Source organism: Rattus rattus, chromosome 9, assembly GCF_011064425.1.
Source record: "Rattus rattus isolate New Zealand chromosome 9, Rrattus_CSIRO_v1, whole genome shotgun sequence".
Taxonomy (NCBI): Eukaryota; Metazoa; Chordata; class Mammalia; order Rodentia; family Muridae; genus Rattus; species Rattus rattus.
Genome location: NC_046162.1, coordinates 92,382,642 through 92,407,776, shown reverse-complemented (window position 1 = coordinate 92,407,776; position 25,135 = coordinate 92,382,642). Strand labels below are relative to the sequence as shown.

Genomic DNA, 25,135 nt, shown 5'->3' with positions numbered 1-25,135 from the left:
CCCGCCTCTTTCAACATGCCGGCCCCGCCCTCCGCTGCTACACTTCCGGCGGGGCCGCGGCCGCAGAGGGGCGCAGGCGGGCGGGGCTGGGGGAGGCGGGATAGGCTGGGCGCGGCCGGTGCTGCGGACCCGCCACAGCCCTCCAGGTCGCTGCGGACCCGAGGCCTGCTTGCCTGCCAACGGCACCATGGGCAATTGCCACACGGTGGGCCCCAACGAGGCACTGGTGGTCTCAGGTGAGGGGAAGGCGAGGGGTGGGGTGGGAAAGGGCCAGCATGGGGTGCGGGTCCCTCTGACGCACCTGAGCTAGCCCCCAGAGAGCAGTCCTCGCTCCCACAGCACAGCCTCAGGCGTTCGACCCTTCCTCTGCTCCACCGTGGGTTTAGGGGCTTCTAACGTATGCAGTAGGTTCCAGTACTGGGATTCGCAGCTCTGGAAGGCAGGTGCCTGACGGGGAGGGGCCTGAGGCATGAGTCCCTCTTTTCCGGGTGAGGCAGACCCGTTAATTCCGAGCAGGCTGGGGCTTGCCAGGAATTACTGCCATCACCCGCCCTGCAAACGCGGGTGGGGCCTCTATAGTTGGGTAACCCGGCTCTGGCCTGTACCGCTCTAGATTACAAAATGCAGCAAGCTCTAGATTTGGCTGGATGGGACTGTAGCGTTGGGAGCCTTAAAGCTGATATTTATGTAGGTGGTGTATTTGGGATGTCCTAGGAGGTAGCTCAAGCCACCAAGGACCCTGTTGCATGCAAGCTCACAACTGTAACCTCTTCCCAACATCAGCACTGATTTCCAGCCTGTATGCAGAATCAAAAGGCTGGCTGCCAAAAGGGGAGGTAGAAGCCCCGAGCCAAGGCTTATTAGATGCCATTCTTGGGGAGATATAATAAATCCACTGGACCCCAAACATAGCTTTCGGCATTGTTTGGACCTCAAAATCAATCCCTTTACTGAGACATCTTCCCCGTCCCTAACCAGGACCCTACTAAAGTGGGAGAAATACAATACCACATCTCATTTAGAAGAGTCTTGGTTGGAGTCAGAAGGGAAAGCACAGAGGCCAACTTTGGCATTCTAAAGCCCAGTCTTGGCTCCTTCCTTGTCCAATAGTTTGTGTAGGCTTGAGTTTTGAGTTTGTTTTGTTGCGGGGGAGGGGGACTGGTTTGTTTGTTTGTTTGTTTGTTTTGTGGGGTTTTTTAGGTTATTTTTTTTTTTTTTTTTTTTTTTTTTTTTTTTTTTTTTTTTTTTTTTTTTTTTTTCGGAGCTGGGGACCGAACCCAGGGCCTTGCGCTTGCAAGGCAAGCGCTCTAACCACTGAGCTAAATCCCCAACCCCTAATTCTATTTTTTTTTAACTTCTATGTGTGTGCCTGTGCCAGTCTGTCTGTCTGTCTGTCCGTGGATATTCGCTGGTGAGTACAGATACCTGAAAAGGCTCGGCAGGCTTTGAATCCCCTGGAGCTGGGGTTACAAACGGTTGTGAACCATCCGACATAGGCAGTAGGAACTGAACGTGGGTCCTCTGAGAGAGCAGTGTGTGCTCTGAAGTGTTGAACAACCCCTGTGCTTGTATTGAAAGGCAGATTTGTCTTGGTACCCCTGCCTGGAACTTGTAGGGATCTTCCTGCCTCTGCCTGCCCACTGATGGGATCACAGGCGAACATCACCACACCCAGCTTGATTTTGTGTGAGTGTGCTTACGGTGCTGGGAGTCAAACCCTGGGGACTCGTGCTTGTCGGTCACCATGCCACACTCCTAGCATAGGAGGGTTTTAGACATCAGAATCCAAGGAGATGGTTCAGCAGGCAGAGGAGATTGTCGCCAAGCCTGATGACTGAGTGTAATCCCAGGACTCAACTTGGAAAAACAAACTAATGCAAAATGTCTACACACACACACACACACACACACACACACACACACACACACACACACAAGCAATTTTTTTTCTACTGGGTGTGGTTACACATGGCCTTTAATGCTAGCACAAGGAAGGCAGAGCCAGATCTTTAAGAGTTCCAGGACGGGCTGGAGAGATGGCTCAGCGGTTAAGAGCACTGACTGCTCTTCCAGAGGTCCTGAGTTCAATTCCCAGCAACCACATGGTGGCTCGCAACCATCTGTAATGAGATCTGGTGCCCTCTTCTGGCCTGCAGTCACATATGCAGGCAGAATGCTGTACATAAAAATAAATGAATAAATCTTTAAAATAACTGGAGAAATGGCACAGTTAAGAGCATTGTATCTTGTAGAGGACCCTCCTCCAGCACCTCCATGACAGCTAACAGCTAACTCCAGCCGCTGGGCACACACATACTCTTCTGAATTCCTTAGGCACGTATGCGTGGTTCACAGACATACATGCAGGCAAAAACCCACACCTAAAATAAAAATAAAATCTCAAAGATAAACAAATCAGAATCTGCACTGCCCTTTCTCCTGTTGTGTTTCGGGAAGCCCAGACTGGGCTGAGGAGACCAAAGCTTGAGTTCTGGGCCTGTGGAAAGTCTGGCAACTACAGGGTGAGAGGCAGCCCTGAGACGGGTGGTCCTGTACCCGTCTCCAGAGCCAATGCAGAGCTGGACTGAAGCTGTTCTCGGCTGGAGAGAGGAAGTCATGCTAAGAGGCGATGGGCACAGGTCATGAGGACTGGGGAGAAATAACACCTAACGTAACGGCACCGAGATGGTGTGAGGAGCAGTGCCCCCACTTGAATAGATCCCCAGGAGAGCAGAGCAGAGCAGCTGCCCGCACTGGTCTGTGTGTGTCCCTTGAACCTGCAGTTAGTCCAAGGCACTCAGCCCTGTTTCCAGAGAAGGCTGTTAATTCCAGTAGTCATCCTTCTCATTAGCCATTGTCCAGCTTCCTCCTTCATTCTGGAACACAAAACTAGTCTCTCTCTCTCTCTCCTTTCGGAAATTTCCTTATAGGGCTGGGAATGTAGTTCAATTGGTAGAGTATTGGTGTGCACAAGGCCAGAACATGTCTCTACTCCCAGCACTTGATTGGGGGAAAGGGAGCAGGAGAGTCAGAAGTTCAATGTCAGTCTTATCTGCTTAGAGAACTAAAAGATAGACTGGTCTGGAGCTTGTCTCAAGAAAACGAAACTATTTTCCCACCTTAAAAATATTTTAGGGAGTTGGGGATTTAGCTTAGTGGTAGAGCGCTTGCCTAGCAAGCGCAAGGCCCTGGGTTCGGTCCCCAGCTCCGAAAAATAGAAAAAAAAAAAAAAAATTTAGGGGGGAGGAGGATAGGGAGGTGAACACACATATAGAAGGGGAGGGGGAGAGGTTAGGGGGATGTTGGCCTGGAAACCGGGAAAGGGAATAACAATTGAAATGTAAATAAGAAATACCCAAGTTAGTAAAGATGGAGAAAAAAAATATTTTAGGGTCCTGGAGAGATGGCTCAGCGGTTCAGAGCACTGTCTGCTCTTCCAGAGGTCAAAGTTCAATTCCCAGCAACCACATGGTGGCTCATGGCCCTCTTCTGGCATGCAGGTATACATGCAGCCAAGCAGTCATATATAAAATGTAATAAACATTTTAAGTGCTGGGAGTTGGTGGTGCATGCCTTTAATTCCAGCACTTGGGAGGTAGAGGAAGGTGGAGTAGAGGAAGGAGCTCTCTGTGAGTTCAAGGTCAGCTTAGTCTACAAAGGGAGTTCAAGGACAGTAGGGATACACAGAAAAACCCTGTCTTGGAAGGAAAGGAGATCAGAAAACATTTTAAAGGAGTGCTGGAGAGATGGCTCAGCAGCTAAGAGCACTGGCTGCTCTAACAGAGGACCCAAGTACAATTCCCAGCACCCACATGGCAGCTCACACCTGTTTGTAACTCCAGGTTCGGGGATCTGGCACCTTCACACAGACATCCATACAAGCAAGCACCGAGAAAATAAAGTTTTCTTTTTTAATTTTAAAGGAGAGGCTGAGGGTGTTACTGTGGGAGAGCACTTGACTAAGCATGTATAAGAGAGAAATGTTAGCACTAATATTCGTAGTGATGAATACCTTAACTATGTTTGTCAGCCACAAGCCAGGATACTGCTGGCAGATAGCCCCCCAAACACCCTGCAGTCACGGGCCCCTTAAAAAGTCGTTTCTACTTTGAAATTAAGCCAGTGATTACATCTATCACTAATTCTTTTGTGTTTGCTTGTTTTTGTTTTGTATTTGGAGGTAGGGCCTCTTCGTGTAGCCCTGGCTGCCCTTACTAGAACCCAAAGACGCACCTGCCTCTGCCTCCCAAATGCTGGGATTGACCTCCATGTCTGTCTGTGTACCACATGAGTGCAGTGCCCAAGGAAACCAGAAGAGGGCATCAAATCCTCCATTAACCACCATATCCGAGCCAGTGTCCTCTGTAAGAGCACCAAGAGCTCTCGGTCACTGGATCACCTCTCCAGCCCCCAGTATTTAACATCAGTAAAGAAGTACAGTGCCAGGGGTTGGGGATTTAGCTCAGTGGTAGAGCGCTTGCCTAGCAACTGCAAAGCCCTGGGTTCAGTCCCCAGCTTTGAAAAAAAGAAAAAAAAGAAAAGAAAAAAAGAAGTACAGTGCCAGAAACGTGGCACAGTTGGTAGACTGTTGGCATAGAATACAAAGCCCTAGGTTTGGTTCCCATCGCTTGTGAGGTAGAGTTAGGAGAATTAGAAGTTCAGAGTCATCCTCAGCTACATACGAAGTCCAAACCTGAGGCTGGAGAGATGACTCAATAATTAAGAGGGAGATCCATGGGCTGGAGAGATGGCTCAGAGGTTAAGAGCACTGACTGCTCTTCCAGAGGTCCTGAGTTCAATTCCAGGAACCACATGGTGGCTCACAACCATCTATAATGAGATCTGATGCCCTCTTCGGGTGTGTCTGAAGACAGTGACAGTGTGCTCACATACATGAAATAAATAAATCTTAAAAAAAAAAAAGAGGGAGATCCATTGTCCTCTTCCAGCCTCTGTGGACACTACACACATGTGCACAGACATACATGCAGGCAAAACACCCATACACATAAAATACATTTTTTTTAAAAAGTCCAAAGCCAAGGGGTTGGGGATTTAGCTCAGTGGTAGAGCACTTGACTAGCAAGCGCAAGGCCCTGGGTTCAGTCCCCAGCTCCGAAAAAAGAAAAAAAAAGTCCAAAGCCAAAAAAAAAAAAAAAAAAAAGGCCACGTGTGGAGGCGCATGCCCTTAATCCCAGCATTTAGGAGACAGAGGCAGGTGGATCTCTGAGTTTGAGGCCAGCCTGTCTTCAAAGTGAGTCCAGGATATCCAGAGCTTGTTACGTAGAGAAACCCTGTCTCAAAAAATAACAACAAAAAGTCCAAAGTGAAACTTGGCACCATAAAATCCTGCCTTAAATGTTACCCTTTATAATTTTTTCCTTGGACATTTGAGGTGATGCATTTATAGATTTTTTATAATGAATCTTTAGGTACAGCTGGAATATTAAAAAGTATTCATTAACTGGGCATGGTGTTTCATACCTGTAATCTCAACACTGAGGAGACAGAGACAATAGGCTCACCATGAGTTCCAGGCCGGTTAGAACTACATAGTAAGACCCTGTTGCAAAAACAGAACACCAGGCTGCAGAAGTGACCCAATGTGTACGTTTCTTGCCCTCTAGATCCATGTAAAAGCTAGGTGCTAACATGGGGAACACTTGATGGCCAGCTAGGCTAGCTAACATGGTAAGCTTCTGGTTCAGTGAAAGATTCTCAAACAAACAAATAAATAAATAAGATGAAGCTATTAAGGAAACATTCCAGTGTAAACCTCCGGCCTCCTCATATGCCTGCATGGACAAGGGTACACACACAGTGTTGCTAAGATTAATCAGAAAGTTGGGAGATCCCTTTCAGGGGAAGAGGCTTCTGGGAGTAAGGGCAGCCTGCCAGGCCCCAGCTTCCTGTTACTGCCTCTGGGAACCTGGCATGTTGCCCTTGGCCACAGCCAAGCATGGACTGTGACAGGCTGTCTCCAAGGTCAGAGACTGTGTGAAAGGTAAAGGACACACTCCACCAGCCTGTCCCATTGGGACCCCCACGGGTACCATCCATTTCCAGAGTGTGTTTGAGAAGTCTAGAGCTGGTCAAAGGCAGCCATTCACCAACCCCAACCAGAAACAGAAGATTCAGGAGTTGTGATTTTTGGCCCTCTTCCAATTTCACTTGATCCCAAGATGGTTTGGGTTTCAGAGTAACTGCCTGTCCTCAGAGGCCTCTCTTACAACACCTCCCAGGGCAGAGACGCTCCTGGGTGCTTACCTTGGAAAGCAGCTCCATGGATATAGGTCTTTCCACTCCAGAAAAACAGCGTTAGCTCTGGCTATAAGATCAAGGCCAGGGGGTTGGGGATTTAGCTCAGTGGTAGAGCACTTGCCTAGCAAGTGCGAGACCCTGGGTTCGGTCCCCAGCTCCGAAAAAAAAGAAAAAGAAAAAGAAAAAGAAAGATCAAGGCCAGATTGAGCTGAGGAGTGAAATTCTATCTCAAAAAGGGGGTGGGGAGGCAGCAGGTGGGGGTGATGGATAGATGGTTTTGTGATTAAGAGCACTTTTTGCTCCTAAAGGGAACCCCAGAGTTTGGTTCCCAGCACCCATATACAGCAGCTCACAACTGTTTGTCATTCCAGTTGTCAAGGATATGATATTCTCCTCCGGTCTCTGTGGATGCCTGCCCTCACATGCACAATACACACAAATAAAAATAAATCTTTGGGGAAAGAAAGCTGGGTATGTTGGTGCACACCTTTAATCTCGGCGCTCGGAAGGCAGGTCTCTGAGTTGAGGCCAGCCTGGTCTACCTAGCAAGTTACAGACCCAACAGGTCTATAGAGTGAAACCCTGCCTAAAAGCAAAGGAAACCAAACCCTGGGGCTGGGGCTTAGAATGCTTGCCTAGCATGCACAAGCCCTAGGTTCGAACCCCAGCACTGCATAAACTAGGTGTAGTGGTGTACACACAGACAAGCACACAAACACACAAATGTCCAAGGGTAGTGGAGACAGCTCCATGGGCAAAGTCCTGGGTTTTTCCCTGACATTGAAAAGAAAAAGATTCACATAAGCCATGTTTAAAGTGCTCAACAGCCACAAGTGGCCAGTGGTTACCATTCTGTGTTATCACAGATATATTTGCACCTATGTAAAAGCTTTCTTGAGTAAGAATGCCACAGAAGCAGAAGCTGAGGTTATAGTAGAGCGCTTAACTGACTTATGGAACTCCCGGTTCAATCCTGTAGCTGAAAAGAAGCAAAAAAGACCAACCATCTTTTTAAATTCCAGAACATGGTAGATAGAGGTAGGAACTCTGTGAGTTCCAGGCCAGCCAGGGCTATCATAATGGGACTCTGTCTTTAAAACAAACAAACAAGGGTTGGGGATTTAGCTAAGTGGTAGAGCACTTGCCTAGGAAGCGCAAGGCCCTGGGTTCGGTCCCCAGCTCCAAAAAAAAGAACCAAAAAAAAAAAAAAAAAACAAAACAAAATAAAATCCTCCACCAGGAGTTTACACACTTGTGTCAGCCACGTGCCTTACCTGGGTTACTCAAGGAATGCTCACTCTGTTTTCCTTACCTCAGTATCTTCCTCCTTGAGCAAAGCAATCTCTGTTTGTGTTCTGTTGTATAGTTGTTGCAGATGGTGGTGCTGATTAGACAGGTCCCTGGAGACAATATAACCCAGTTACAAAAAACTACCTAAACTCTGGCCCTTGGGAAGCAAACATCCTAAAGCTTTCACGAAAACCCATTTTGGGGTTGGGGATTTAGCTCAGTGGTAGGCGCTTGCCTAGCAGGTATAAAGGCGCTGGGTTGGTCCCCACTCCGAAAAAAAAAAAAAAAAAAAAAAAAAAAAAAAAAGAAAAAGAAAACCCATTTTCTTTAACTTCAAATGTTTCCTCTTATTCATAATTTTCTATGCATTTCTTTGCACGGTAAGTTAACTCTCTTTACCGTCTATACTAGCACTGCCTGGACTTGATGTATAATGGGAGTTCACGGTAAGAATTCCAGCAGTGGATTTTATTTTTCATTTCTAATCAGAGAACATGCCTGGCATGGCCACAGCCAATTCTCAGGAACCACTTTCTTCTGAAGCCTTTCCCCTTTCTCCTCTCACTTCCACTAGCAGGCCTTGGTTTTGAGGCCTCGCTTCCCTGCCTGTTCCCACAAGGGGAGCAAGGTGATTCTGAGCCCTCTAGGCTTTGGGAGTAGAGCACCAGCCCCACCGAGATACATCTGTCAGGCACAGTAAGGCTGTTGTCTGGACTCCTAAGACTTCTCTACCCCCACCCAAACCCAAAGGGCTGCCCCTCCATCCCACTCCATCCTCCCACAGTGGTGAGCGAGCCTCCTGATATGATCCTCCCAGGATACACTTCTTCCATTCCTCACCACCTATGAGGGTTTTAAGTTTTTATTTTCTATGGATGGATGTTTTGCCTGCACGTACATGTGTGCACCATGTGTGCCTGGTGCCTTGGCCCTCCTGGTACTGGAGTGACTGGTGACGATGAGCAAACATGTGGGTGCTGAGAATCAAACCTGGGTCCTTTTAGGTTTCTTTCCCTTTTTGTTTTTGCTTTTGAGACGTGTGTGTGTGTGTGTGTGTGTGTGTGTGTGTGTGTGTGTGTGTGTGTAACAGCCTTGGCTGTCCTGGAATTCAATTTGTAGACCAGGCTACCCTGGAACTCAGACATCTGCCCACCTCTGCCTCTGCTGGGATTAAAGGTGTGCAACACTGTGCCCAGCTGCAAATTTCCTGTCTTAACAACTGGGTTCTAAGTCCCCGAGGACAGGGAGAACTTGTCTTGCATTTATGTGTAATCTTAGCACCTGGCAACCAACAGGAAGTATTGTCAAATCTCAGAGCAAGTAAAGGCCAGAGGTAAGCTGGGCAGAGGTACACGGACTTGTAACTTCAGTGCTATGAAGGCAGCAGCAGGAAGATTTTAGGATAGCCTGGCCTACATAGTAAGCCCCAGTTTCAAAATAAAAAACAGAAAGCCAGACATGGTGTTTTATATCTATAACTCGTCCTCCAGGAGGCTAAGGCAAGAAGAGCATTGAGAGTTCAAGGCCAGCCTGAACTTTTCTTTTCTTTTTTTTTTTTAAAGATTTATTTTATTTATTTCATGTGTCTTAGTACACTGTTGCTAACTGCAGACACACCAAAGAGGACATCGGATCCCATTACAGACGGTTGTGAGCCACCATGTGGTTGCTGGGAATTGAACTCAGGACCTCTGGAAGAGCAGTCAGTGCTCTTAACCGCTGAGCCATTTCTTCAGCCCTAGCCTGAACTTTTCAAGTTCATATTTCCAAGACAGTCCAACTACGGTGAGAGAGTTCAGTAGGTAAAGGTGTTTGCCACCCAGCCTGATGACCAGAGTTAGATCCCGAGAAACCACATGGTGGAAGAAATGAACTAAGCTCTACAAACTTCCTTCTGACTTCCACACACAGGCTATGGTACACATTCATGCACACACACACACACACACACACACACACACACACACACACACATAAATGTAACTTAAACACAATTTTTAATATGTAAAACGGGCCAAAGTTTTTATTAGGGGATGGAGGGCAGATAGCCCCAAGAACTGACTGACCAACAGTGGCTCCCTTTGCTTCCCAGGGGGCTGTTGTGGTTCTGACTACAAGCAGTATGTGTTTGGCGGCTGGGCTTGGGCCTGGTGGTGCATCTCGGACACTCAGAGGTAAGGGTCTAGGGGCTCTGGAATCTTTCATCCTGGTGGGCAAGAAAGAGGGATTTCCAGTGGGCCCATTTCCTTCACCACATAGCCAAGTTGAGCATCTCCCTCCCCCCATCCCACCCTCCATCTGGTAGGAGGAGGCCCCCAAGAGAAACAGAAATAGAAATGGGTTGCTCAGGGATACAGGAAGCACACATCAGGAAGGTCTGTCCTGTGGGTCTGTCTTAGTTGGGTTTTTGTGGTTGTAAAAAAAACCACCAAAAGCAGCTTAGAGAGGAAGAGCAGTCTTTCCGTTTACAATTTTCAGGTCATACTCCATCACTGAAGAAGTCAGGGCAGGAACCCAAGGCAAGAACCTGGTGCAGGAGCTGGTGCAGAGGCCAAGGGGGAACAATGCTTACAGGCTTGTTCCCCATGGGTTGCTAAACCTGTTTTATATACCATCCAAGACCACCTGCCCAGGGGTGGCAACACCCACAATGGGCTGAGCCCTTCCACATAGACTGGTCTATGGAAGCATTTTCTCAGTCTCCAGATATGTCTAGGTTTGTGTCAGGTTGAAAAAACAAAAAACCAACAACAACAACCAGCAAAACTCCACCACCCCCATCCCAAGCCCCTCGTTGACTGAGTGTTCTTTGCAATTGGAAGTGGTCCTGCTTCTGTCCCAGAGACTGCAGTCTTGCCCAGGCAGAGTCTTCGATTCTGTATTCTAGCTCAGTTCCTCAGGAAGTCTTCCCAGGCTTATGTCTGCGTAAGTGTTCAGGAGGGCTGAGGCGGAGGGCTGCTGTAAACTAAACACCAGCCTAACAACATGGCTCCAGTCCTGGTTGGAGTTCAAGGCCAGCCTCAGCTAGTTTGAGACCAACCTGGGCTGTTCGAGACCCTGTCTCAAAAAATGCATACACAGAAGTCTTAATTATACACTATTTGAAAGGAGTATGCAGAGGAAGGAAACATCAGGCAGAACCTACATACATCCTCTCCCAAACTAGCTTTGAGAGCATTGCGGCAAGGAAAGACTCAGAATGGACATACAGTCAGAAGGGATCTGTAATGGTGGGTTAGAACAAGTCTAGGGGTATAAGAAATTCCTGCCGGGCCTGGCGAGGCGGTATGGGATCCTAAATCAGTATGGAAAGTCTCCAGACTGAAACCTAATAAAGGCAGGGAAGTTTCAGCTCCTAGAGTGCCCACCACCCAGCTCTCCCTGCTGGCACCTCCAGAGCTCTCAGCACAGGGCCAGGTACTGCCTCCCCTGCTCCCTCAATACCTACAGTCGGAAAGCATTCCTGCCACCAATCTGTCAGTACTTCTCATGGCGAAATATAGGCTGGTATCCTGAGGGGAAAGCAATAGAAATTCCAGCAGAAATCCCCTCCCCCCAGATCCCACCAGTCAGCAAAGAGGGCCCTAGGATTGCATGAACTTGCTGGTGCTTGGGGTCTTTGGTGTCTGGGGCATACTAAGGCTGAGGGGCATGAAGCATGACAACTCTTCAGCAATCACTGATTCCCAGGACCCCCCTCTACTCTCCTGCCTTCTTCTGTCACTTGAGCTTTCTTACCTAAGAGATCCTGAGGGACTCTTGTGTCTGTTCCAAGGCCAACAATGTCATAATCAATTTGTCACACCTGGTTGGATTACCTAGCCTGGCAGAAGACACGAACAGCTTCCAACACACACCAGGCCCAGGCAGCTGGACCTGCCAGAAATAGGTGCTGTGTGGGCAGCCATTGTTAGGGCAATGTCCTGTGTCCTGATCTCCAAATCTCAGATCTCCCACTCCTAGTTCTCGCCCCAGGGAGCTCCAGAACAGGAAGGCTAGGCCTCCCTGACAGGTAGGGAGTGAGAGCTGAGGGGTTTGCACCTCATTCTAGGAGCAAGGCTGACCTCAAGTTCAGCAAGCTCCTTCCAAGTGTTAGTGTTCACCTGCAACACTCTCCAGCCCTGGCTCATTTATGGGACATCTCCATAGCCTGGCACCTTCTCTTCCCCAGCCTAGCGTTGTGGTATATTCAAGAGGCTACATTTAAAGCTCCATGTAGAATTGGGCTACAGGGAGTTCTCGACTGATGAGCTATGGTATACAGACTGTCTCAAAAAGCAGGGGAGGGGGGAGAGGTTTGGCACAGTGGTGAAGAGCACTTGTTGCTCTTGCAGAAAACCCAAGTTCAGTTCCCAGTACCCACATGGCAGCTCACAACTGTCTGCAACTCCAGCCGCAGGGGTCTGATGCCTGCTTCTAACCTCCTCAGGAGCTAGGCACACACAGTACACAATCATACACGCAGGCAGACACTTATACACATAAAAATAAATGTTAAAAATCTTTAAAAACCGAGAAGAGGGCTGGAGAGAGGTGGCTCCGCAGTTAAGGGCACTGATTGCTCTCCCAGAGGTCCCGAGTTCAGTTCCCAGCACCCACATGGTGGCTCCCAACCATCTGTAATGAGATCTGGTGCCCTCTTCTGGTGTGTCTGAGGACAGCTACAGTGTACTTACACACATGAAATAAATAAATCTTAAAAAAGAAAAGAATCAGACATCTACCTCAGCCTAGCTTTGAAGAACTTTCCACAGCCCGGAATGTCACCGACCTATGGTGTCAGCCTTTCTTCCCCAAGGCCCAGTGACTCCTCTTGCTTTTCTCCGCTGCAGTACCCTTAGCATTCCTGGGGCCCTTGTGGGAGCAGCTCTTTCCCCCTTTTCTGAGTAACTCCTTCACTTCTGGCATCTGAGCTGCAGCCCTCCCTTCCTCCCTGCCTTCCTCCTTCCCTCCCCTCCTCCTGCTCCCTTCTCTCCTTTCCCAGAAGAAAGCTCTGGTGGGTTCCCGTCTGAGCCAGGTCAAATTGTGGTAAAGTGGTTTAGTATTGGTCCAGCATGTGCAAGGCCCTGGGTTCCATTACCAAGCACTGAGAATAAAAATGTCCAAAGTACCCTTAGGCCTCGCGGTGCCAGTGTTAAGGCACCAAATGAAGGCAGCTTTCTCATGGCTGGAGCCCCAGGCTGCAGCTGTTAACACAGCCTCTCCCCCCAATGAGGTGGGAGTTCTGGGTTGCCTGTCCCTCAGCAGCCTTCCCATCCCATCCCATCCACCAGCGTCTGCCCCACTGCTCTCAGCCTCCGCTTCCCTTCTCTTTGGGTTTAAGGAGCCCATTCACACTCTAGGCCTGCCTCTGCCTCAGCCACCGCCCTGTGCTTATGCACATAGCTGGAGTGAGTAACAGCCCCCAGGCACCTTCTTTTTTTTCTTGCTTTAGTTTTTGGTTGGTTGATTGGTTCCCCCACCCCATCCCGAGACAGGGTTTCTCTGTGTGCCCCTGGCTGTCCTTGAACTCACTCTGTAGATCCTGTGAACTCAGAGATCCGCCTGCCTCCTGAGGGCTGGGATTAAAGGTCTGGCCCACCAGCATAGCTTGTTTACTTTACTAGTACTCTTTTCTTTGTCCATGGCCAACTTTGGAATTCTGAGTCTACCCCTGTGACTGTTCTGGCATAAGTATTCTCTTCCCCAGCCTTCTTTTCCAGTCAGACACCCCAAACTTTCTTTGGGGTTTCCTGGATCTAAATTGGTTTTTTAGTGATATTAACCCCAACCTTGAGGGTCCATACCCCAAATATGATGAAGTATTTGCTGTGGCTTATTAATTCCCAGAGTGGCCACCTCATCCTAATTTCTGGAAACAGGTTTTCCTGTGATAGGAGGGTGGAGATACGGCCGAATTCCCCAGATTATGGCAGGAATGTCTTGGGAAAATGACATTGTTGCAACCTAGGTACCGCCACACAGGCCTCCTGACCTCTGGCCCTGACTCTGGACACTTAGCAGACCTCTCCCCCAGCCCAGCAGCTCCTTCTTGGAGAGGAATAGAGACAAGAGGCTAGAAAGCCTCAGCCGGCAAGGGGGTACCTGCGTTCTCTTGCAGCCTTAGACTGAGCCGGCTTGGGTGGGTGGAAATATTGAGAGCACCATCCCGTGCCCCGATATATCAGGCATCAGTGCGTATCTGGTAACCACTATGTGTGTTTGCTGTGTCCCTTCCCACCCTTCCTGTCCCTACCTCTCCCTATCCCCTGGCTGCTCCTCAGACTGTCTCTGGAGGTTATGACCATCCTGTGTCGCTGTGAGAATATTGAGACGTCGGAGGGGGTCCCGCTATTCGTAACAGGGGTTGCACAGGTAATAACTCACCTGCTTCCTCCTCTATGTCTAACTTTCTCTTCCTGCCCTGCGGGGCCTGGCAGGCAGAAGCTGGATGGACTCTCCTCCTGAGAGTGTGCCTCCTCCTTCTCTCCTTCCTCTCTGCTCTAGGTGCCAGGGTAGAATCAGGTAGATTCTCCAGGTTCCTTGCCTCTGCCCCTTAAGACATTTAGGGGATTCTGGAAGTTCTGCCAGGTCATCCGATGGCTAGCAAGCATCCATAATGAGTCTGTTCTTAGCTAGATTGCTGAGCAGTTCCTCGAGCTTTCTCCGTAAGTGCAGATTCCCAGCATCCTCACTTCATGTGTCAGCTCTCTGATATCAGAAGCCCCTACCAGCTGTGACTAGTACCGCCCCAGCCTGGAACAGTTTAAACAGTACCTCGCCCTTCCTTCTCCTCAACACTAAGTGCCCTGCAGCCTTCTCAGGCAAAACCCTGCATCCCGTCTTTTTTTTTTTTTTTTTTTTTTTTTTTTTTTTTTTTTTTTTTTGGAGCTGGGGACCAACCCAGGGCCTTGCGCTTGCTAGGCAAGTGCTCTACCACTGAGCTAAATCCCCAACCCCTCCTGCATCCCTTCTTTTCCCAGCCCACCAGTAAGGAAGGAGACCCTCCTCATCCACTGGGCTTCCCTCAGCAACCCCATTGCCTCCTACACCATCACTATACCTGAATCCTCTCACAATGCCCAGGTACCTTTCAAGCTTAGGTAAACAAAGACAGGAGGCAGCTGGTGCACCAGAGCTCTTTCTAGAATTAATATGCTAGTGTAACCCCAGCCTGCATTTCCCATGTGACCTGCCTAGGCTCAGCACCAAAGGGTATTCAAGTCATAGCCCCCACTGAGGGAAAGAGACCAGACAGCTTCCCTGCCAAGGGGCAGGTAGAGGGGTGTTTATATATTGGCCTAGCAGTGGCCATACCCTCGGCATGTCTGCCCAATGAGCAGAACTTTCTAGATAGCCTCCTAGGGGTATTGAGTAGGGGTATCCAGGGAGTAAAATAGGCAACACTCAGATAACACCCATGCACACCCTCCATGACAGAGTCCCAGTACCTGCTTTCTGTCCTAGGACACACGTACACTGCTAATAGCTTAGGCTTTCCCTGTCCCCATTGGCCCCAGAGCACCACCACAATCTCTTGCTTGTTTTACTCACAGTTGAAGCCAGGATGGTGAACAGAAAACATATGTACACATATGCCACCCACTTCCTGCCTCCCCTAGAGCCACCTGCTCCTACTCTGCCCTCCCTCGTGATCTTTGCACACACGGCCAGCTACATACTTCTGAAGACTCCTCTACACTTGGACCTTTGGTCTGTCCCAGCTGGGGCAGTGAGGTACTGGACTCTTCCACACCCCAAGCCCTGGGCCCCCAGACCCATGCCCCTGTTTTGCATTTCTTGGCAGGATTTCCCTAGAGATTATGACGTTGCAGCCCCGCTGTGAGGACGTAGAGACGGCCGAGGGGGTAGCTTTAACTGTGACGGGTGTCGCCCAGGTATAGTAACTCAGCAGCCCCACGCATGTCCATTGAGGTGCCTCGCCCCCATATTGGGGTTTGGGGGGAGGAGAGGACACCAACCAGGGGATGTCTCTCTCCAAAACTCCTGTCACCTCTACAACAGGGTCATCAGCATTGGAACATGCCCACCTGGCCCCTGGCCGCCCAGCAGAACTAACAGACACTTTCTCTCCTCAGTGGCCCTCTCAAGACAAAAGCGGTGTTGAGGGCTCCTGTCTCACTAACCCACACTCATTTTTTACAGGCATTGGACACAACAGACGGCAAGGTTCTGGCCTCCCTTGTTCCCTGGGTGGCCCAGAGGAAGGGATTCTATGAGGCAGAGGCAGTTTGGCCTCCTCTAAGCATTCTAGGAATCAGGCTGCGGCTCCTCTACCTCAGCTGGGGCCTGGGAGGGGTGTCCCACCCTAACCCACCTCCCCTTCACAGGGCAGTGAGGGTCTCTACCTGTTATTGTCTGACAAGGGAGTTGACAGAAGACCTGCAGAGGCAGACACTGCTGTTACATCCGTTACGGCCTAAGGACCTGTCTCCTGTCCTCTCCACTCTTTGCAACTTCATTTGCCTGTCTGTGTCCTTTTCATATTCGCTGCCCCTAAGCCTGAGGTCGCCCCTCTGTAGGAAAGCAGAGGAAAGGCTGGCTGGTGTGGGGACGGTGGGCTGGAGGGGTTGAGGGGCGATGAGCCCCAAGTGTGTGGGAGAGGCCCAACCAGGACCAGGGAAGACAGCATCCCAAGTGTAGGAGTTCCCTGTGCCGCAGCTCCAGGGCCAACAAGTCTGACGAGGGGTGTACAAAACTGCCAGCCTCTGCTCACGGGCGCTGGGGCCTCCATCTGTCTGCCCCTGGCTCAGGTGTCTCTGTGTCCTCGGCAGGTGAAGATCATGACGGAGAAGGAGCTCCTGGCTGTAGCCTGTGAACAGTTCCTGGGCAAGAACGTGCAGGACATTAAGAACGTTGTATTGCAGACCCTGGAGGGGCATCTACGCTCCATCCTTGGTGAGGCCCTGCCCAGACTCTGAGCCAGGGCCAGGAACATGTGCGTGGCTGGGCCGGGAGCCCGTCCCACTGAGGTTTGAGCTAAAACATTTTTACGTTTTTAATTTCAAAACTCAAGGTGGACTGAAGGTATGGTTCAGTGATAAAGCTTAGCATGCAGAAGGCACTGGGTTCAATCCCCAGTGCTAGAAGGAGAAAAAAAAAAAGAAAGAGAAAGGTAGGTTTGGGGAAATAGCTCAGTTGGTAACGTGCTAGCCTAAAAGCAAGAGGATCCCAAACTCCATCCTCAGAACCCAAGTTTTTGTTTGTTTTTTTTTTTTTTTTCCGGAGCTGAGGGCCAAACCCAGGGCCTTGTGCTTGCTAGGCAAGCGCTCTACCACTGAGCTAAATCCCCAACCCCTTGTTTGTTTATTTTTAAAGATTTATTTATTTCATGTATGTGAATACACTGCAGCTATCTTCAGACACACCAGAAGAGGCCATCGGATCCCATTACAGATGGTTGTGAGCCACCATGTGGTTACTGGGAATTGAACTTGGGACCTCTGGAAGAGCAGCCAGTGCTCTCAACCTCTGACCATTTCTCCAGCCCCAGAACCCAAGTATTTAAAAAGAGCCAACACGGGATTGGGGATTTAGCTCAGTGGTAGAGCGCTTGCCTAGCAAGCGCAAGGCCCTGGGTTCAGTCCCCAGCTCCGAAAAAAAGAAAAAAGAAAAAAAAAGAGCCAGCCCGTGCTGGGAGTGGTGATGGACACCTCAATCCCAGCAGTCAGGAGGCAGAAGCAGGTGGAGCTCTGTGAACTTGAGGTCAGCCTGGTGTACAGAGCGAGTTCCAGGACAGCTGGAGGTACATGGAAAAACCGTCTCAAACAAACAAACAACGAAAACAAAAACAGTCACTTTCAGTGACTTTTTGAGAACCTGTCTCAAAAAACAAGGTAGACCACGCCTGAGGGCTGACACTCAGGGCTGACCTCCTGCCTTTTCAGTTACCTGTACATGCATGTGCACCTACACACAAACATACAAAAACTAAAACTCCTGAATTTCTTAGGAGCTGGAGAGATGGCTCAGTGGTTAAGAGCACTTGGCTGCTCCTCCAGGGAACCTGAATTCAATTCCCAGCACCCACACGGCAGCTCACAGCCGTCTGTAACTCCAGTTCCAGGGAATCCGACGCCCTCACACAGACACTGATGCAGGCAAAACATCCACGCACATAAAATAAAAGTAAATAAATCATTTGAAATTTAAATTAAACGCACATAAGAATAAATGCATTTTTAAAGAAGTCTCTGAATTGAGACCTCGAGGAGGAGGGTGTTGAAGTGGCAGATGGCAGACCGCTCAGATCTCTGGTGCTGCTCAGGACATATTTGCTCACTCCGTACATGGAAGCTCAGTGTTAAACACTTGAAAAGGGAGCCTGGGAGATCCAGCTCAGACCGCATGACCCTTGAGTGCACCTAGGCTTGCCCTCAGAGGCTTCCTCCCTTTCTCAGTTGGCCAGGCCTCTGGAAACTGGCTTATGATACTTCTGTCCCCCAGGGACTCTGACTGTGGAGCAGATTTATCAGGACCGAGACCAGTTTGCCAAGCTGGTGCGGGAAGTGGCAGCCCCTGATGTTGGCCGTATGGGCATCGAGATCCTCAGCTTCACCATCAAGGTAAGGAGTAGGAGGGAGGCTGGACCCTGTGTGCACCTGGAAGATGGGTACCTGGTAGGAAGGACACCCTCCGTGCTTATGACTGCGCCCTAGGACAAACACATCCCCTTCCTTCCTTCCTTCCTTCCTTCCTTAGGATGTCTATGACAAAGTAGACTATCTGAGCTCCCTGGGGAAGACACAGACTGCCGTGGTGCAGAGAGATGCAGACATCGGTGTGGCAGAGGCAGAGCGGGACGCAGGCATCCGGGTATGCAGCATGTCCCTTTCATGCCTGAGGATAGGGTTCTAGCTCAGGGTTAATGGGCCTGTGGTCCCCGGCTGTCCTCACTACCACCCTTGCTATTCCCAGGAAGCCGAGTGCAAGAAGGAAATGCTAGATGTGAAGTTCATGGCAGACACCAAGATTGCTGACTCCAAGAGAGCCTTTGAGCTGCAAAAGTCAGCCTTCAGTGAGGAGGTCAACATCAAGGTGAGAAGCCAGAGGTCCCCGGCGTAGGGCTCAGAGTGTGCTGGCCGCCTTCTCACATGCCAATCCTTCAATCTTCCTGCTACAGACAGCTGAGGCCCAGTTGGCGTATGAGCTACAAGGGGCCAGAGAGCAACAGAAGATCCGGCAGGAAGAGATTGAGATTGAGGTAGTACAGCGCAAGAAGCAGATCGCCGTGGAGGCGCAGGAGATCCTCCGCACAGACAAGGAGCTCATCGCCACAGTGCGCCGCCCTGCAGAGGCAGAGGCCCACCGCATCCAGCAGATTGCCGAAGGCGAAAAGTGAGAGCTTGGGCCCAGGAGGCAGGCTGGTCAGGCCTCTCGGTCATAAGAGCTCTCCACTTCCCAGCCACAGCTTGGAAGCTGTGCTATCCTCTCATCCGAGTCTGTTCCATTCTGCGAAGCAGATAAGCTCCCAGGCGTGTGGTCTGGGAAGTTCAGTAAGAGTCCAGGGTTCCTTGGGAGAGTGCGTAACACTGTCCTTGTGGTTAGACCCCTCCCATTTGGAGTTGGGAACTGGTGGCCTGTATTCCCCAAGAGCTAGCAGGACAGGCATCACCTTCAACTCCCATCCCTGACAGCCATCAGAACAGGGGGTTGGAGGGTGTGCTGGGCCCCAGGAAAGATTTTAAGGGATGGAGAGATGGCTCAGTGGTTAAGAGCACTGACTGCTCTTCCAGAGGTCCTGAGTTCAATTCCTAGCAAACACATGGTGGCTCACAACCATCTGTAATGGGATCTGATGCCCTCTTCAGGTGTGTCTGAAGATAACTACAGTGTACTTATATATAATAAATCTTTTTTTTTTTTTTTTTTAAAGAGAGAGATTTCAAGGCCCCAGCATCTCTTAACTGATCTTTGTGGCCTGGGCTCCCTCAGGGTGAAGCAAGTCCTCTTGGCACAAGCAGAAGCTGAGAAGATTCGCAAAATCGGGGAGGCAGAGGCAGCAGTCATTGAGGCCATGGGCAAGGCAGAGGCTGAGCGGATGAAGCTTAAAGCGGAGGCCTACCAGAAGTATGGGGATGCAGCCAAGATGGCCTTGGTGCTGGAGGCCCTGCCCCAGGTGAGGTTCCTTCCCACCCAAGCTTGCACTCAAAGTTACAGTCTCCTTGTCTGATCAATGGCAAGTGCCAGGATCTCTCCGGGCCCGGTGGATAACCTCCACCTTCAGCACTCAGCAGGTAGGCAGGAGCCCTCCTAGACCTCAGCAGCCATTCCTTGTACCCAGGCTGCTTTGTGTGTGGGGGACATGGAGGGAAGTGGATGGACAGGTGAGCAGACTTCCTCACTGAACTCTCCAAACGCCCTCTCCTAGATTGCTGCCAAGATCTCCGCACCCCTGACTAAAGTCGATGAGATTGTGGTTCTCAGTGGGGACAACAGCAAGGTGACATCAGAAGTAAACCGGCTGCTAGCAGAACTGCCTGCCTCTGTTCATGCCCTCACTGGTGTGGACCTCTCAAAGGTACGGACCTTCCAGCTGTGGTGGGAGCTCCTAGACAGCCCACAGGACGAGCGGCTGGCGGCCCTCACACCGTCTCTCATCCCTGCAGATACCACTGATCAAGAATGCCACTGGTGCGCAGATGTGAGGCTCCTGACACTCGGCCTCCAGCAGCTGCCTGCCCTTCCAGGCCTGTTTTCAAGTCACGGGGACAACGAGAGCATTACTGACTCTGGTGCCTTATTTCGTAGGGACCAGAAGTGCTGCGAGTTCAGGCCATCTCTGGCTATCTTCCCTTCTCTCCTGTCTGCCGTCTCTTTTTTTTCCACACCTTCACATTAACTGCCACATACATCCATCTAGCCTGTCTCCTCATCCGCCATATGTGCCTCTTCCTCTGGCTCTGTTTTTCTCCCTTCTCCCAACTTCACACACATCATCTACTTTAACTGAAGTTGAACTTGTTTATGATAATCACTATCTGTCTGTCTGTCTGTCTGTCTGTCTGTCTGTCTGTGAGGAGTGGCCCCGATGCTTCTCAAAATTCTGGTGCCTTCAAGTTCTACATGTATCTGTCTGTCCTCGCTGGCCCTGGCAGAGCCCAGCATGGGTACAAGGGTTCTGCGTAGGACACCCACTCTCCTCTCTCCTGGTCTGAATCTCCAAGCGCTAAATGCTGTTCCAGGAAGCCCACATCCCACACAGTCTTGCCCTTTGAGGCCTAAGTGGCCATGGCCTATTGGCCGTAGCATAATGCCCTTCCCACACCGAGGCCCGGGCCTGCTGTCATACCTGCCCCTGTCCCCTGCACCATAGAGGCACAGAAGCACGGCCTCCTGTCTATAGCAGCTTCCTCAGTGTACTACTGCCTTAGGAGGCCCTGCTTGTGCTCAGGGACATCCCTTCCGTTGGCTTGTCCTTGATTGGTGGGTGGGTCTTAGTCTGATTCCACTAAGTCTTTCTGGGGTCACTATCTAGCTCTGTTGGGGACAGGTAAAGTTTATAGGCCTTCTTCCTGCTAGTGAATGGGGCTCTCCCAGGGGGCAAGGCTGTGCCAACCGTAAGAGAATCAAGTGCTGAAGACTGGCCAAACCTCACTCCCTCTATGCCATTTTCTTCTTGGTCAGCATAATGGGGTTCTAGCCATGGGAAGCAGCTAAGTGTTCTGTACCTTTGCACCTGCACCACTGGTGGCAGAAGAACCCAGTGCCCAGGTGTCCTAGTAAGGGTGCAAGGGTGTCTGTCCCATGGGCCCAGTCCCCAGCCCTGGCCTGCCCCGGCCTGTGTAGCTGTGCTGCATGTGAATGCTGCATGTCTGGTCTGGGGTTTGGATATTGCACTGCCCCACTGCCTGTCCCCGCTGGTGACAATAAAGATCTCTTATAGCCACACCTTTCGTTGTTTATTCTGTGAGGAGAGAAAGCAGGGACAGAGGACCAATCATGTGAGCACTCGGTCGGCATCAGGGTTGCTCTTTCGTACCCTAGCCACTGGGAGGCGTCAGCACACTGGCCTTGCCGCAGTAGAGACTGGCCTTGGCACTGAGGCGTGGGAGCAGGGGATGCAGAGAGGGTACCAAGTCCTCTGCCAGTCCCGAGTCTGCTCGGCAGTGCAGCCCAATTCTCAGGCTTAAGGACGTGAACTCTTGACAGGGCTACCTGTATTCTAACTTGAATTTTAGCTCTGTTGTTGGTAAACAACTTAATCTTGAAGGCCTCAGTGTCTTGTAATTCGTGAGGGATTTGCTTTGAGACAGGGTCTCATGTAGCCTAGGCTGGTCTCAAATTTGCTATGTAATCTATCTGTCCTTGGACTCCATTTTCTTCCTGCCTTCCTAATACTGGGATTACAGACATACACCACCACATCTGGCAAGATTTATTAATGTAAGAACAAAAGAGTAGGGCTGGTGAAATGATTCAGTGGGTAAGGACAGTTGCTGCGTGTGCATGGGGACCGGAGTTCACATCCCCAGCACCCATATAAAAAAACAGTGTAGCCATTCACACTGTAACCCAGTGTATGCTAGGCAGAGAGGATGATGGGATTGCTGGGGATTGCTGACAGTCAGCCTAGCCAAAAAAGAGTTCTCAAGGAATAAGGCAGAGTAATAAAGGTGCGTGCACCTGCACACACACTGCACACATGCACACACATAGACATATCACACATACACATAGACATATCACACATACACACATGGGTGAGGTAGATCATAGTAAAAGTGCTTTCATACAGTCCTGACTACTGGAGTTCCAATTCCAGGAACCTGCATAAGGAGAGAATGATTTCATAAAATTGTTCTCTACCTGTCCGCAAACCTGTGTAGAGATACAGATGCAGGTTCTCTACCTACATGTGGATCTTAGTTCAAAGCTAGCCTGCTCTACACAGCAAGTTCAGGCCAGCCGAGGCTACACAATTAGCTCCTGCCTAGAATACTAAAGTGGGTTTGACAGCACAAATCCATAATAGCATGTGAGATGTAAAGGCAGGGGGGTTGGGGGTTAAAGGTCATAACCAGCTACGTAGCCAGTCTGAACTATATGAAATCCAGCCTAAAAAGAAAGAGAGTTGAGCCTGTGATCTCGGGACCTGAGGTAGAGCCCAGAAAATTTTCACAAGTTCAAAGCCAGACTCAGCTACAGAGTTAGACCCTGTCTGAAAACAGGAATGAAACATTAGACCACCTAAGTAACTACAGTCGTCAAAAGAAACCCAGAGGAGGCAAGGCTGGAGGAATGGCTCAGTGGCTAAGAGCGTTTGTTCTTGCACAGTTCTAGGTTAAATTTACACGGTGGCTTAAAAACATCCATGACTCCAGTACTAGAGAACCGGATTTCCTCCCGCCCGCATGGGCACCAGGCATGCATGTGGTACACAGACATTCATGCAAGCAAAACATTCATACATCTAAAAAAATTGTAAAGTGAGGCAAATCACCCCAAAATTATACCTATATCTAACAGCCTGCACCCTGTCTGCACAAGTGCAGGGGGACATACCTGAAATCAGAAGCCTGGGGAGACACAAGCAAGAGGATCAATGCGAGTCTAAGGCCAGCCTGGGCTACAGAACAAGATCCTGTTTCAGAAGAAGAGGGCTGGGGATGTAGTTCAGTTAATAAGGTGCTTGCCTACCATGCACAGGGCCCTGGGCATTCATAAATTCTAGCAATTCATAAACCTTTGGTAACAGGGAAGGCCTGTAATCCCAGCTCTTGGGAGGAAGAGGCAAAAAGCTCAGCAATTCTGGGTAATTCTCAGCTACACAGTTAGGCTGAGGCCAGTCTGGAGTAAGTAAAAGGCCTGTCTCAAAATGAAAGAAAGGGAGGGAGGGAGGGAGGGAGGGAGGAGGGAGGAGGAGGGCTAATGTCAGAGACTGAGTGAACGCCTAGCATGTCAAGGCACTAGATTAAATTCCCAACCATTCTAGCCCAGAAAAAAGGGGGGAAGGCTAAAAATGGGCACTTACGAATTAGAAATAATACTACAATGTTTTGGTCTTTTAGAAAACAGTTTCATAAAGTTCCTAAAACAAACTACGACCCTCCCTAGCATCTAGAAAACGCATTATTTTTTACCCAGGATGAAGGTAAGTGATAACTCAGCAGACAAATGCACCCAGTCGATAGACATACTTGGATAAATGCCTTTTCACTGTTAATAAATATATATCCTACATTCAAAAAAAAAAAAAAAAAAAAAGAGCAAGTGACAGGCAGGCCACACAGAATGACAAAGAGATAAATAAAAATGTATGTGGCAGATTGCATTTTCCAAAGATAGTGGCAGCAATATCCTCTGGCCCACATGTTCCTTTCCCGGCGAGGCGTTGGCATCCTTTCAACTACAGAGAGCGTCCCTGCCTCCTTCCTGTCAAGCTGGTCGGGTGGGTCTCACTATTGAGGTCACTGGAGTATATGGCAGAAGAGATACTCTGAAACTATGTCATATGCAATGACATAACCTCTGTTTTATTCTCTAGAATACTCGCTTTTGTTTGGTTTTATTTTCTGGAGACAGGGTCTCAAGTAGTCCAGGATGACCTTGGACTCATCTTGCTTCTCCCTCCACAGTTCTGAGAATGACAACTGTGTACCACCCAAACCAGCCATGTGTGTGTCTTAAGATCTTTGCCCTATTACAAAGTCTTAAGTAGAGAAACCATAAGGATAAGCCCTGAGCGACTGACCAGGTCCTAGATGACCCAGCCCGCTCTGGGTGGCATCTGTGTGAGAGACACCCAAGCTAGTCTGTGCTGTCAAACCCCTAAGCTATACACCCAGAATCTAAGAGACATCATTCAATGTTCATTGTTTAAGCTTTTAATTTGAAAGGTTGAAGAGACAGCTTGGTGGTAGAACATTTGCCAAAAATGCACTTAAAGTTCAATTCCTAGCTAAGGAGAGAGAGGAGACCCAGCCAGCTGTGGTGGCCTATGCCAAAATCCCAGCATTTGGGAAGTAGAGGCAGAAAGATCAGGAGCTCAAGGCCAGCCTTGGGTGTATGACACCCTATCAGAAACAGGAAAAAGAGATTCGGGCCATAGCTCAGTGGTAGAATGCTTTGCTTAGCATGCACAAGACCCCATGTTCACTCCTCCATACCACAGACAGACAGGAAGAAGGAGGAACAAACATTCCAAGCACTCCAGGGGAAGGGGAAGCAGGAAGATAAGGAGGTCAGGCCAGCTGCCAGCACAAGACACTGTCTCAAAGAGACAGAGACAGAGGAAGAGGGGAATCGCCACACAATCACTTACAAATCTACTGATGGCATCTCCAGAATATCTACTATAGCTGTGTGTGTGTGTGTGTGTGTGTGTGTGTGCGCACACGCGTGCGATGTTGTATATCCTGTAATCCAACTGCTCCACACCTGAGAGAAATATGCATATATGTAGGTATAAAAATATTCATACCATTACTGTGATTAAGGAACCTTAAATATAGCTGGGTGGTGGTAGTATACGCCTTTAATCCCAGCACTTGGGAAACAGAGACAGGTAGATCTCTGAGTTCCAGGCCAGCCTGGTCTACAGAGTGAGTTCTGAGACAGGGCTACACACAGAAACCCTGTCTCA

General features: G+C 49.6%; 1 protein-coding gene across 6 annotated transcripts; it reads left to right on the top strand.

The window, feature by feature from the left end:
- The first annotated feature begins 69 nt into the window (after positions 1 to 69).
- Positions 70 to 21,441, top strand: Flot2 (flotillin 2). Of its 6 annotated transcripts, XM_032912199.1 has the most exons (12): positions 70 to 236; positions 9,644 to 9,725; positions 13,652 to 13,735; positions 15,338 to 15,428; positions 16,326 to 16,449; positions 17,998 to 18,116; positions 18,253 to 18,366; positions 18,469 to 18,588; positions 18,674 to 18,888; positions 19,486 to 19,669; positions 19,922 to 20,071; positions 20,160 to 21,441. In XM_032912199.1, the coding sequence occupies exons 1-12, from the start codon at positions 188 to 190 to the stop codon at positions 20,196 to 20,198; spliced, it is 1,371 nt and encodes a 456-aa protein (XP_032768090.1). In that variant the 5' UTR covers positions 70 to 187; the 3' UTR covers positions 20,199 to 21,441. The 6 variants fall into 6 exon arrangements, with proteins under 6 accessions (XP_032768090.1, XP_032768084.1, XP_032768085.1 ...); XM_032912193.1 differs by lacking the exon at positions 13,652 to 13,735 and having other exon boundaries at positions 71 to 236; XM_032912194.1 differs by lacking the exons at positions 13,652 to 13,735; positions 15,338 to 15,428 and adding an exon at positions 13,815 to 13,905 and having other exon boundaries at positions 71 to 236.
- Positions 21,442 to 25,135: the final 3,694 nt, after the last annotated feature.